The sequence below is a fragment of the Sardina pilchardus genome, chromosome 16 (assembly GCF_963854185.1).
Source record: "Sardina pilchardus chromosome 16, fSarPil1.1, whole genome shotgun sequence".
NCBI lineage: Eukaryota > Metazoa > Chordata > Actinopteri > Clupeiformes > Clupeidae > Sardina > Sardina pilchardus.
In genome coordinates, this window is record NC_085009.1 from 32651637 (window position 1) to 32664136 (window position 12500).

Here is a 12500-nt window from a genome sequence, read left to right on the forward strand (position 1 = left end):
AACGGCATCGAACGCGATTCAGCCAATCACAATCAAGGACCGGAGCTATCTGTTTTAGAAAGTTTAGTGAAGGTCTTTTGTACTACTCTGTCACTTTGATCTGACTCTCCCATGTGCTCTCTCTCCCTCCCTCCCTCCCTCCCTCTCCCCTCTCACCCCTCTCTCTCCCTCTCTCTCACCCCTTTCTCTCTCTCTCTCTCCATCTCTCTCGCACCCCTTTCTCTCTCTCTCCCTCTCTCTCCATCTCTCCCTCTCCCTCTCTCTCTCTCTCCATCTCTCCCTCTCAGGGTAGCCAGGTGTTGAGTGGGCTGTCTCTGGACGAGTATAAGGTCACTCTGAAGATGATTGAGAAGGCCATCCTGGCCACTGACCTGGCGCTCTACATGAAGTAGGTGCCCAAGCCTGTCTGTCTGTCTGTCTGTCTGTCCTTCTGTCCGTCTGTCTGTCTGTCCTTCTGTCTGTCTGTCTGTCTGTCCTTCTGTCTGTCTGTCTGTCTGTCCTTCTGTCCGTCTGTCTGTCTGCCTGCCTGCCTGTCTGCCTGCCTGTCCGTCTGTCTGTCTGTCTGTCTGTAGGGTTGCAAAGGGGCGGAAAATTTCCGGTAAATTTCCGGAAACTTTCTGGAAATTTCCCATGGGAAGTTAAGCTGGGGAATTTTGGAAATATTCAAAATTGGAAACTTTTATGGAATTACAGGAAATTAGGGAATTAATGGGAATTCACGGGAATTTTGTTTTTTACTAGCAGTTTACATTAGCTAGCCAAGACTGCCGTGAACACTGACTTAACTCGACTTGTTACAAAAATGTTTAATGAATTTATTTTAATCCTCGGTTGGCCAAAAAATGCCGATATTACATACATGTATGACCCCAAACCTCACAGATTGTGATTATTTTAAAAGTGCCAAGCTAAATCAGACCAGTAATATGACCATATGATTATAAACCATGCCATTAGAGCTTATGCAAAATGATGTTCTTCCATTTACATGAGGACAACAGTGATGACACGCCAAGAACTGGGCGACTCTGTTTGCAAACTTCCCCCAGTTTCCCACCAGTTATTCCCACATGAGATAACGTTTGCAATGACATTTTCACCGGGAAAATTAGGTTTCCTATATGTCTAGTAGCCTATGTTGATTGTTGTGTGCATGTAATTGACCTGTGTGCAGGGTAGAAATTCAACTGAATTTGCATTACAGTAAATCAGGTTGTTTTAACTAACATTATGCTGAAAGATGGGTTTTTTCCAACTACATTAAGGTCTCTGTTATATACTAACTTGCCAGATACAATATTTCCAGTTTATTCCCATTAATTCCCATTTATTCCCGTTAATTCCCGTATATTCCCGTTAATTCCCATGGAAAGTTTCCAACTTTGAAAATTCCCGGAATTTTGCAACCCTATCTGTCTGTCCGTCTGTCTGCCTACCTGTCTGTCTGCCTGTCTGTCTGTCTGTCTGTCTGTCCTTCTGTCTGTCTGCCTGCCTGTCTGTCTGTCTGTCTGTCTGCCTGTCTGTCTGTCTGTCTGGTTGTGTGTGTCCCACAGACACACATGCCACTATTATAGACGCCTATCTGCGTAGGTGATGCCAACTCAAGTCTCCACCTGTTTGCAAGTTAATAACAATAATTGCAAAAGGGTTCTCCAGTGTATTCCTGTTAGCCTTCAAATCAGATGAGTAATCAGAATGTGTCTTTGGAACATGGATGAATGTATAATGTGTGGAATTAGGTACAGTATGGACAAACTGCCCATTCCCATCCACATGCAGTGAAATATTACCAACCGTAATCCAAATTACGCTTAAATGCGTCAATAAGAGGAACTTTAAAAGTCAACAGAGTCACTATTCGTGTCTTATTTTCACTTTCACTTTATCCACTTAGACTTCCATTCTTCCTAGAAATGACCAATCTTCCATAACCTACGTTCACAAGTAGTTTGAGTTTTATTTCATGATCGTCAAATTGCGCTTGTGATTGTGTCTGTGTATCTGTGCACCGCTCTAACACACACACTCTCTCATTTCAATCTCTATCCCTCTCTCCATTCAATTAAACCATTCCCTCTCTCTCTCCTTTTCTCTCTTTCCTTCTCTCTCTCTCTCTCTCAGGAAGCGGGGGGAGTTCTTTGATCTGGCCCACAGCAACGAGTTTGAGTGGGAGGATGGCTACCACAGGGAGCTGCTCAGGTGAGGGTGGGTGGGTGGGTGTGTGTGTGTGTGTGTGTGTGTGTGTGTGTGTGTGTGTGTGTGCGTGTGTGCGTGCGTGCGTGCGTGCGTGCGTGCGTGCGTGCGTGCGTGCGTGCGTGCGTGCGTGCGTGTGCTGGATCAGTAAATGAGAATGTTGTGTCTGCACTCTTCTGCAGGTCCATGTTGATGACCGCGTGTGACATCTCTGCCATCACCAAACCCTGGCCAGTGCAGAAGAAGGTGCGTCTCCGATGAAGGCTATGACATCACCTAACCAAAAAATTAATATTGCCTCGTTTCACATGAGAAAACTATCAAAGTTCTGAATTCCACAGATACTGTAATTGGCCCAAAGTTCTGAGTTCCACACACGCTGTAATTGGCCCAAAGTTCTGAGTTCCACACACGCTGTAATTGGCCCAAAGTTCTGAGTTCCACACACGCTGTAATTGGCCCATAGTTCTGAGTTCCACACATGCTCTAATTCCCTCCAGCTGGTGTGTGGTGAGCGTTGTGGTGCATAGAGAGCCGAAGTCACGCCCGAACTACTTCCGGTCTATGGGACCTATTTCGCGATTTTTTTATGCACGAGAGTCAATGGAGAGATAACAATTATTTTTTGGTCCTGTTCGAGTTGGACCGTGCATTTCACATATGATGTGTGGGAATTTAAAAGATAATTTTTCACATTAATAAAGTTCTGTTTTTCGTTAGACTTTAAAAGTTATGTAATTTTTGTGCGAATCCGTTCAGTGGACTACATCTCTCGTCTCAAACGATGCACGTCACCAACTAGCAAACGAGAGGCTGGCTAGTTAGCTAGCTATTATGCTAGTTAACGGTTACATCTTGCTGCCAGCTAAGTCACTAAACAGTAGTGTTAGTACAGTCTATGAATGAAATACAACTTATCTGATGTGTTTAATCCTCTGACTCATGATATTTTCATCGGCAAGGGGGAAGCTCAAATAAGACCTGTTGCTGGCGCCCGTGGCTGTGAATTGGTCTAACGTCACTAACGCGACTGATGTGTTTGTAGTCGTTGGAAACACGATCTTTCACAATGTTGTCATTCACTAGTTACGACATACTTGTCTTTACATGAAAAATTGTCATTAAAATTGACAAACATCATATGGGTAATTAGGCCAGTCAATCTAGCTCAAAAAAGGGCCAAACCTGTAACTAATTGCAATAGTAATGGTTCATACTTTTTATTGATCCTTAAACCCTCCTGCATCACATATTAAAAATCTACCCATTTATATTTAGTGGAACATGCTTTTATTCAAGGTCAAAGGTAGCAATTTCCAATGCATTTTGCTATTGGGATTTACTACAGGTGAAATGGGTAAAATTTTAAACTATAGATATCAAATTGAAAATGTCACAGTTGTTTACTCACATTAAGGCAAATATTTTTTGTATTGCAAGTTTTGTGATGTTTAGATATGCAAATGAGACCAGTTTTACCTAAATATGCAATAATTTGCATATATTTCTAGAAAACTAAATCTGAACAATAGGTACAGTCAGCTTCAAAATAATTGCTGCATTTTGCTTCTATATTGGATACCAAAAGCCTATGCAAAGGGAATATTAGATATTACTTCATTTCACCTCAGAAATGAGGAAATCAAGTCAAGTCAAAATCAATGCGTTTCAATGGAAGTACATTATAGAACAAATGATTGTCAATGATATGGTATGATGAAAGTATCTCAATTCATGCCAAGTCACATAAAGAAGATATTGACCTTTAGACATAAACATATCAAGTGAGTTGGCATGCACTGAGATACTTCCATCATACCATATCATTGACAATCATTTGTTCTATAATGTACTTCCATTGAAACGCATTGATTTTGACTTGACTTGATTTCCTCATTTCTGAGGTGATATGAAGTAATATCTAATATTCCCTTTGCATAGGCTTTTGGTATCCAATATAGAAGCAAATTGCAGCAATTATTTTGAAGCTGACTGTACCTATTGTTCAGATTTAGTTTTCTAGAAATATATGCAAATTATTGCATATTTAGGTAAAACTGGTCTCTTTTGCATATCTAAACATCACATTTCAGAAAACTTGCAATACAAAAAAATCTTTGCCTTAATGTGAGTAAACAACTGTGAAAGTTTCAATTTGATATCTATAGTTTAAAATTTTACCCATTTCACCAGTAGTAAATCCCAATGGAAAAATGCATTGGAAATTGCTACCTTTGACCTTGAAAAAAAGTATGTTCCACTAAATATAAATGGGTAGATTTTTTATATGTTAATTAGATATACCTAGGGATCACAAAAAACTTTGAATGATTACTATTGCAATTAGTTATGGGTCAAACGCTAGATTGACTGGCCTAAATTCAAGACTCAAGACAATCGGGACCAGAAAATAATTTATCTTTCCCCATTGACTGCCATTAAAAAAAATTCCAAAGATAGGTCCCATGGAGGCAAACGGAAGGGGCGGGACTTCGGCTCTCTATAAAGGTGGATGCTACTGTGCACACTGGTGGAGGTTTGTGTGATGAGGTGTATGGGGCTAAACATGGTGCCCTGTGTGTGTGTGTGTGTGTGTGTGTGTGTGTGTGTGTGTGTGTGTGTGTGTGTGTGTGTGTGTGTGTGTGTGTGTGTGTGTGTGTGTGTGTGTGCGTGTGTGTGTGTGTGTGTGTGTGATGAGCTGTATCGGGCTACATTGTGCCCTGTGTGTGTGTGTGTGTGTGTGAGATGAGGTGTATTGTGTGTGTGTGTGTGCTGTCTGAGGCTGGGTTTCCTGTGTTGATTGTCCTGAACCACCTTGGGGCAGAGGACCCGCCACACACACACACACACACACACACACAGCCCACAGATGCAGCCAGGCCCTGCCGGCTCTGCGCTGATTAGAGTTAATTAACGACTCTTTGGTGGCCACAGCCCTTCATTCTATTACGCCTCTCACCGCCAGACTGGGAAGAGCTCAAGGTCACTCAGCTCAAGGTCACTCAGATCAAGGACACTCAGCTCAAGGTCACTCAGCTCAAGGTCACTCAGATCAAGGTCACTGCTAAAGGAGACCGTAGAGTAGAGGCTCAAATTACGGAGTTGTTCTGGATTATGGAGTTGATCTGCATTACAGAGTTGTTCATCTGCATTACAGAGTTGTTCATCTGGATTATGGAGTTGTTAACCTGGATTATGAAGTCGTTAATCTGGATTATGAAGTTGATCTGCATTACAGAGTTGTTAATCTGGATTATGAAGTCGTTAATCTGGATCATGAAGTTGATCTGCACTACAGAGTTGTTAATCTGGATTATGGAGTTGTTAATCTGGATTATGAAGTTGTTAATCTGGATTATGGATTTAATAATCTGCATTACAGAGTTGTTCATCTTGATTTTGCTTTTCAGATAGCGGAGCTGGTGGCCACAGAGTTCTTTGAGCAAGGAGACAAGGAGAGGAGAGAGCTGAACATTGAGCCGATCGTACGTTCCTATATTGTATCCTCATGGATCTACTCATGTTATAGCGTCCAATCTAGATGAACCTGCTATCTAACATATCTAGCTGGTATTGTTTTAGTGTAAAGAGACCTACCTAGTGCTTTCTCGTAAAATCAGTTGACTTAATTGAATTATAGTTTCACGAATTTTAAGACATTTCATCATGAAAAAACAGCCAATTTGGCTGACAGTGCGTTAAGCAAATTTGTCTTGATAGGATACCTTAAGGCAACCTCATATTAAATTCAACATGATCTTGCAAGAGATCTGTCTTTATACTAAAAACAACACCAACTAGATTTGTTTTAATCTATAACATTAATAACACTTAGTCCTATTTGATTTTGTGTTTGTTTCTGGGTGGACATTCTTGGATGCTGTTTGTTTGTCCCTGTGTGGTAGACACACACACACCCACACACGCACACACACACACACACACACCCCCACCCACACACGCACACACACACACAGTCCTATTAACGTTGTTCTCCCTCAGGACCTGATGAACCGAGAGAAGCGTGATCAGATCCCCAGCATGCAGGTCTCCTTCATCGACGGCATCTGCACTCAGCTCTACGAGGTACACACACACACACACACACACACACGCACAAACACTCCTGTACTCAGCTCTGCAAGGTACACACTCACTCACACACATACTGTACACACACACATACACACACACACACACACATGCACTCAGCTTTACGAGGTGTACACACAGACACACACACACCGGCACCCAGCACTTAACACCACGGCCCCAAAGCACCAGCAGCAGAGATCCAAACTCACATCCATGAGATTCAAGGGACCCTTAAAAGCTAGCGGCTATGGCTCAAAGCTAGTGGCTCCAGTCCCAAGCTAGCAGCTCCAGCGCCATGCTAACAGCTCCAGCTCCAAGCTAGCGGCTCCAGTCCCAAGTTAGCGGCTCCAGCTCCATGCTAGCGGCTCCAGTCCCAAACTAGCAGCTCCAGCTCCATGCTAGTGGCTCCAGTCCCAAGCTAGCGGCTCCAGTCCCAAGCTAGCGGCTCCAGCTCCAAGCTAGCGGCTCCAGTCCCAAGCTAGCGGCTACAGCTCCAAGCTAGCGGCTTCACTTCCGAAACTTGCCCTGTGTAACCAACACTCACCATGCCCGTGCCTCTTCCATAAACACATATAGTGCAAACGTACTTCTACAAACTCCTGCTACTGTTGCACAGCAGCACTGAGTAGCACTGAATATCAGAGAGCATGTGGCCAATAAGGCATCAGCGTTGAGTATAATCAGAGAGCATGTGGCCAATAAGGCATCAGCGTTGAGTATGATCAGAGAGCATGTGGCCAATAAGGCATCAGCGTTGAGCATGATCAGAGAGCATGTGGCCACTAAGGCATCAGCGTTGAGTATGATCAGAGAGCATGTGGCCAATAAGGCGTCAGCGTTGAGTATGATCAGAGAGCACTAAGGTATTCCAGAGGCTGACGCAGTGTTACTCTCTCTCTCTCCTTCTCTCTCTCTCTCTCTCTCTCTCTCTCTCTCTCTCTCTCTGTTTCTTCACTATACTAAATGTCACCAGCAAGAACAAACTCATTTAAAAACTCACACTTAGCATCCAAAATAATACAGCTTCCCACCCCCAGCCTCACTGATGCAAATGACACAGCCACCACACGCCTTGCCCGCACCATGGCAAGCAGCCCTGACCATCCCCTGAACAGGTTTTTCACCCTACTCCCATCTGGCCGCAGATACAGAGCCCTGGACTGGAAAAAAAAACACTTTAAGAAAAGTTTTGTACTCTCAGCCATCACTGCACTTAACAAACTCCGGTGACAATAATCCATCCCCTCTATTCTTTTGTGTCTATGCCGTCTGCACTGTCCACTTTTGCTTGCACTGTGTTGAGGGGGAGGGGAACTAGAAGGGAGGGGGTGTATGGTGGGTGTCACATGATATGTTTATGTTATATGTTATGTGTGATGTGATGTGTGATATGTTATATGTATGAGACTGTGATGTGAACATCAAATGCTGCTGTCTTTTTATGGAATGTTTTGACGTGTGAAGAAGAATATCCTTATAGGACAATAAGGTGCTGTGTCCACCAATCACGTTTTTTACGCTGAGAGCAGTAAAAAACGCTTTTCTCGGCGCTTCGAGAAGTGTTTATTGTTGCTAAGTTACCAAAACCGGAGACGGTTTATAACGAGAAGTGACATTGACGAGCCCGGCGCTGTTCTAAAAGTGGAACAGATTTCAACTTGAGCGCTCTGAGCGCTGCGGTAAAAAGCGTCAGCGCCGAGAGCTTTTTTCTGCGGGGGGCGTTCAGCGCTGTGAACGCTGAGCTACATAGACTTCATATTGAAAATTGTCGCCGTCGGCGCAAACAACGTGTTTGGTGGACACAGCACCTAAGACTCTATCTATCTATCTATCTCCCTCTCCCTCTCCCTCTCCCTATCTCCCTCTCTCTCTCTCTCTCCCTCTCTCTCTCTCCCTCTCCCTCTCCCTCTCTCTCTCTCCCTCTCCCTCTCTCCCTCTCCCCCTCCCTCTCCCCCTCTCTCTCTCCCTCTCCCTCTCCCTCTCTCTCTCCCCCTCTCCCTCTCTCCCTCTCTCTCTCCCTCTCCCTCTCTCTCTCTCTCTCTCTCTCTCCCTCTCTCCCTCTCTTCCTCTCCCTCTCCCAGACGCTGTCGGGCCTGTCTGAGGACTGTCTCCCCCTGCTGGAGGGCTGCAGGAAGAACAGGCAGAACTGGCAGCTGTTGGCCGAGCAGGGCGACGAGGCTGACCTCCTCAACGGCTCGCTGTGACACGCGTCACTCAGAGGATGTTCCGTTACCCCACATTCCACAGGGGGTGTTCCGTTACCCCACATTCCACAGGGGGTGTTCCGTTACCCCACATTCCACAGGGGGTGTTCCGTTACCCCACATTCCACAGGGGGTGTTCCTATTCCCTTGTCCATGTTCCAAGGGCATGTTCATCATGGTCCAACTCCACATGTTCACGTTCCTTAGTCCTTCCTTGGGCATATTCACCTCCCTCCAGCAGTGCACCCATGAACATTTCCCTCTCGAACGTGCCCCTTCCCTCCAGCAGTGCACCCATGAACTCTTCCCTCTCGAACGTGCCCCTTCCCTCCAGCAGTGCACCCATGAACTCTTCCCTCTCGAACGTGCCCCTTCCCTCCAGCAGTGCACCCATGAACTCTTCCCTCTCGAACGTGCACCTTCCCTCCAGCAGTGCACCCATGAACTCTTCCCTCTCGAACGTGCCCCTTCCCTCCACCCCAACCCCTCATAGAGGTGGCATTGACACTAAGCTTTATTTATTGCCATAGTTTTATAGTTTTATTTTTTAAACTGTAAGTTTGTGTAGTTCACTTTCACAGGTAGCTGACAGGGAAGTTATTTATACATTTCAGAATGTTTACACACACACACACACACACACACATAGCACCGTATACACTGTAGCAGCTAGGAGCTCCTCAGAGAGCATGACCACACACACATCTGTGTGTGTGTTAACATTCTACACACAGCTTTGTGTGTGTATGTTAGAATACACTATAGCAGGTAGGTACACCCTAGTGTGCATGTCCACTCACATCTGAGTGTGTTGGTGTGTGTGTGTGTTAACACCGGTCTACACACACACATCTGAGTGTGTTGGTGTGTGTGTGTTAACACTGGTCTACACACACACATCTTAGTGTGTTGGTGTGTGTGTGTTAACACCGGTCTACACACACACACACGCCTGTGTGTTTGTATCTTAGTCAACACTTTTCATGAGAGAGACTGTTTTGTTTGTCACTTTATTGTGCCACACACATCTTATATTGACGTTTATTATCTATAAAACACACGACGGCGCCTTCCAGAAGAGAACATGTGGAAACACCTTTGCTACATTCAGCCCAATCTGGAGCAGATTACAGATTAGAGAATCACATCTGAATACGGACCATAATCTGGAGCAGATTAGAGAAGCACATCTGAATACGGACCATAAATCTGGAGCAGATTAGAGATTAGCCATGTCAATCACAGCGAAAACCAGACGTGTGAGAGTGTGTGTGTGTGTGCGCTCCGTCTCTGGTGAGGCATGAAACAGTTCACAGGTCGGCCGCTCTTTTACACTCGCCTCTCAGCAGGTGTTGCCTATTCAGCCACTGTGTGTGTGTGTGTGTGTGTGTGTGTGTGTACTTGCACAGGCGGGGGATGTTAAAGTGTGTTCCTATTCACACACACACAGGCGCGCGCGGGCAGCTGTTTGATGTCCTTGAATGAGAGCTGAGCGCGTAGCAGCCAGTAGGCAGACACCAGCGCAACCAGCTCTCAATGCCAACGCCATTATTCCTTTATTCAGTCAGTTTATTCAGTGCCAATGTGTGTGTGTGTGTGTGAGAGAGAGACAGAACATTAGAATACTATTTCTGAAGCCATGACAGCTGTAGGGCAAAATTTGAATACTTTTTGTGTATGTGTGTGTGTGTGTGTGACAGCTGTCAGGCAAATGGACAAGGACCAAAACTGAAGCACGTCTATTTTTCACATACAATCGAGGGAACAGAGCCCACAGAAACCTTCTGATTGTCTTAAATACACCCACACACACACACACACATAGAGACACACACACTCTGGCAAACGCCTCTTTTCCAGACAGTAGAGATCTAGACCAAACCAGTGCGGTGTCCCAAGCGGTTCTACGGCAGACCAAGGAGGGTTCTGAACAGGATCCGCACCCAAGAGGGGTTCCCCTCAGGCTGATGTTCTGCATGTTCTCCTGATGGGGTTCCCCTCAGGCTGATGTTCTGCATGTTCTCCTGATGGGGTTCCCCTCAGGCTGATGTTCTGCATTTTCTCCTGGTGGGTTCCCCTCAGGCTGATGTTCTGCATGTTCTCTTGGTGGGGTTCCCTCAGGCATGTTCTCCTGGTGGGTTCCCCTCAGGCTGATGTTCTACATGTTCTCCTGGAAGCGTCGTGTCTTTAGGAGCTGCTGCACTTTGTAGAGGACGTCTCTAGGGTTGCCATTTTGTACTGAACTTTTCCAGAGCCTTTATTTATGAACTTGTGTCAAACTTGTTTTTTTCTCTTTTTAAATATACAAAAATACAGTGTGTGTGTGATCATTATTGTGTTGATGCTTGACCACCTAGACCACCGAATCAACCATAGTACTGTATGTATGGCGATCGGTATCAAAACCAGTTTATATTAGAACAGGTTTGATGGCGATCGGTATCAAAACCAGTTTATATTAGAGCAGGTATGATGACGATCGGTATCAAAACCAGTTTATATTAGAGCAGGTATGGCGATCGGTATCAAAACCAGTTTATATTAGAACAGGTATGATGACGATCGGTATCAAAACCAGTTTATATTAGAGCAGGTATGATGACGATCGGTATCAAAACCAGTTTATATTAGAACAGGTATGATGACGATCGGTATCAAAACCAGTTTATATTAGAACAGGTATGATGACGATCAGTTTATATTAGAGCAGGTATGATGACGATCGGTATCAAAACCAGTTTATATTAGAGCAGGTATGATGACGATCGGTATCAAAACCAGTTTATATTAGAGCAGGTATGGCGATTGGTATCAAAACCTAAGTGTCGTACACTGTTACGAGTTGATGAACCACTGAAGTGATTTTGGAAACATTATTTTATTGCTGCTCACAGCGTAGGTTATACCGGGTTACTAAATCAGATAGAGTATGCTGCATCATGCTATTGTAGGTTATACCGGGTTACTAAATCAGATAGAGTATGCTGCTGCTACTGTAGGTTATACCGGGTTACTAAATCAGATAGAGTATGCTGCTGCTAGTGTAGGTTATACCGGGTTACTAAATCAGAAAGTATGCTGCTGCTATTGTAGGTTATACCGGGTTACTAAATCAGATAGAGTATGCTGCATCATGCTAGTGTAGGTTATACCGGGTTACTAAATCAGATAGAGTATGCTGCATCATGCTAGTGTAGGTTATACCGGGTTACTAAATCAGATAGAGTATGCTGCATCATGTTATTGTAGGTTATACCGGGTTACTAAATCAGATAGAGTATGCTGCTGCTACTGTATGTTATACCGGGTTACTAAATCAGATAGAGTATGCTGCTGCTAGTGTAGGTTATACCGGGTTACTAAATCAGATAGAGTATGCTGCTGCTGCTGTAGGTTATACCGGGTTACTAAATCAGATAGAGTATGCTGCTGCTAGTGTAGGTTATACCGGGTTACTAAATCAGATAGAGTATGCTGCTGCTAGTGTAGGTTATACCGGGTTACTAAATCAGATAGAGTATGCTGCTGCTAGTGTAGGTTATACCGGGTTACTAAATCAGATAGAGTATGCTGCTGCTAGTGTAGGTTATACCGGGTTACTAAATCAGATAGAGTATGCTGCATCATGTTATTGTAGGTTATACCGGGTTACTAAATCAGATAGAGTATGCTGCTGCTAGTGTAGGTTATACCGGGTTACTAAATCAGATAGAGTATGCTGCATCATGTTATTGTAGGTTATACCGGGTTACTAAATCAGATAGAGTATGCTGCATCATGTTATTGTAGGTTATACCGGGTTACTAAATCAGATAGAGTATGCTGCATCATGCTACTGTAGGTTATACCGGGTTACTAAATCAGATAGAGTATGCTGCTGCTACTGTAGGTTATACCGGGTTACTAAATCAGATAGAGTATGCTGCTGCTACTGTAGGTTATACCGGGTTACTAAATCAGATAGAGTATGCTGCATCATGCTATTGTAGGTTATACCGGGTTACTAAA

At 44.3% G+C, this 12500-nt stretch overlaps 1 protein-coding gene across 2 annotated transcripts in view; it reads left to right on the plus strand.

Annotated features, from left to right (window-relative positions):
• pde5ab (phosphodiesterase 5A, cGMP-specific, b) overlaps window positions 1–10808 on the plus strand; it is a 50891-nt gene extending 40083 nt beyond the window's left edge. For both annotated transcript variants that reach the window (XM_062516996.1, XM_062516995.1), the window contains exons 17-22: window positions 288–388; window positions 2122–2199; window positions 2376–2439; window positions 5604–5678; window positions 6196–6279; window positions 8370–10808. In XM_062516996.1, the coding sequence (XP_062372980.1) occupies window positions 288–388; window positions 2122–2199; window positions 2376–2439; window positions 5604–5678; window positions 6196–6279; window positions 8370–8492 (525 nt within the window). In that variant the 3' untranslated portion in view covers window positions 8493–10808. The remainder of the gene's footprint in view (window positions 1–287; window positions 389–2121; window positions 2200–2375; window positions 2440–5603; window positions 5679–6195; window positions 6280–8369) is intronic.
• Window positions 10809–12500: the final 1692 nt, after the last annotated feature.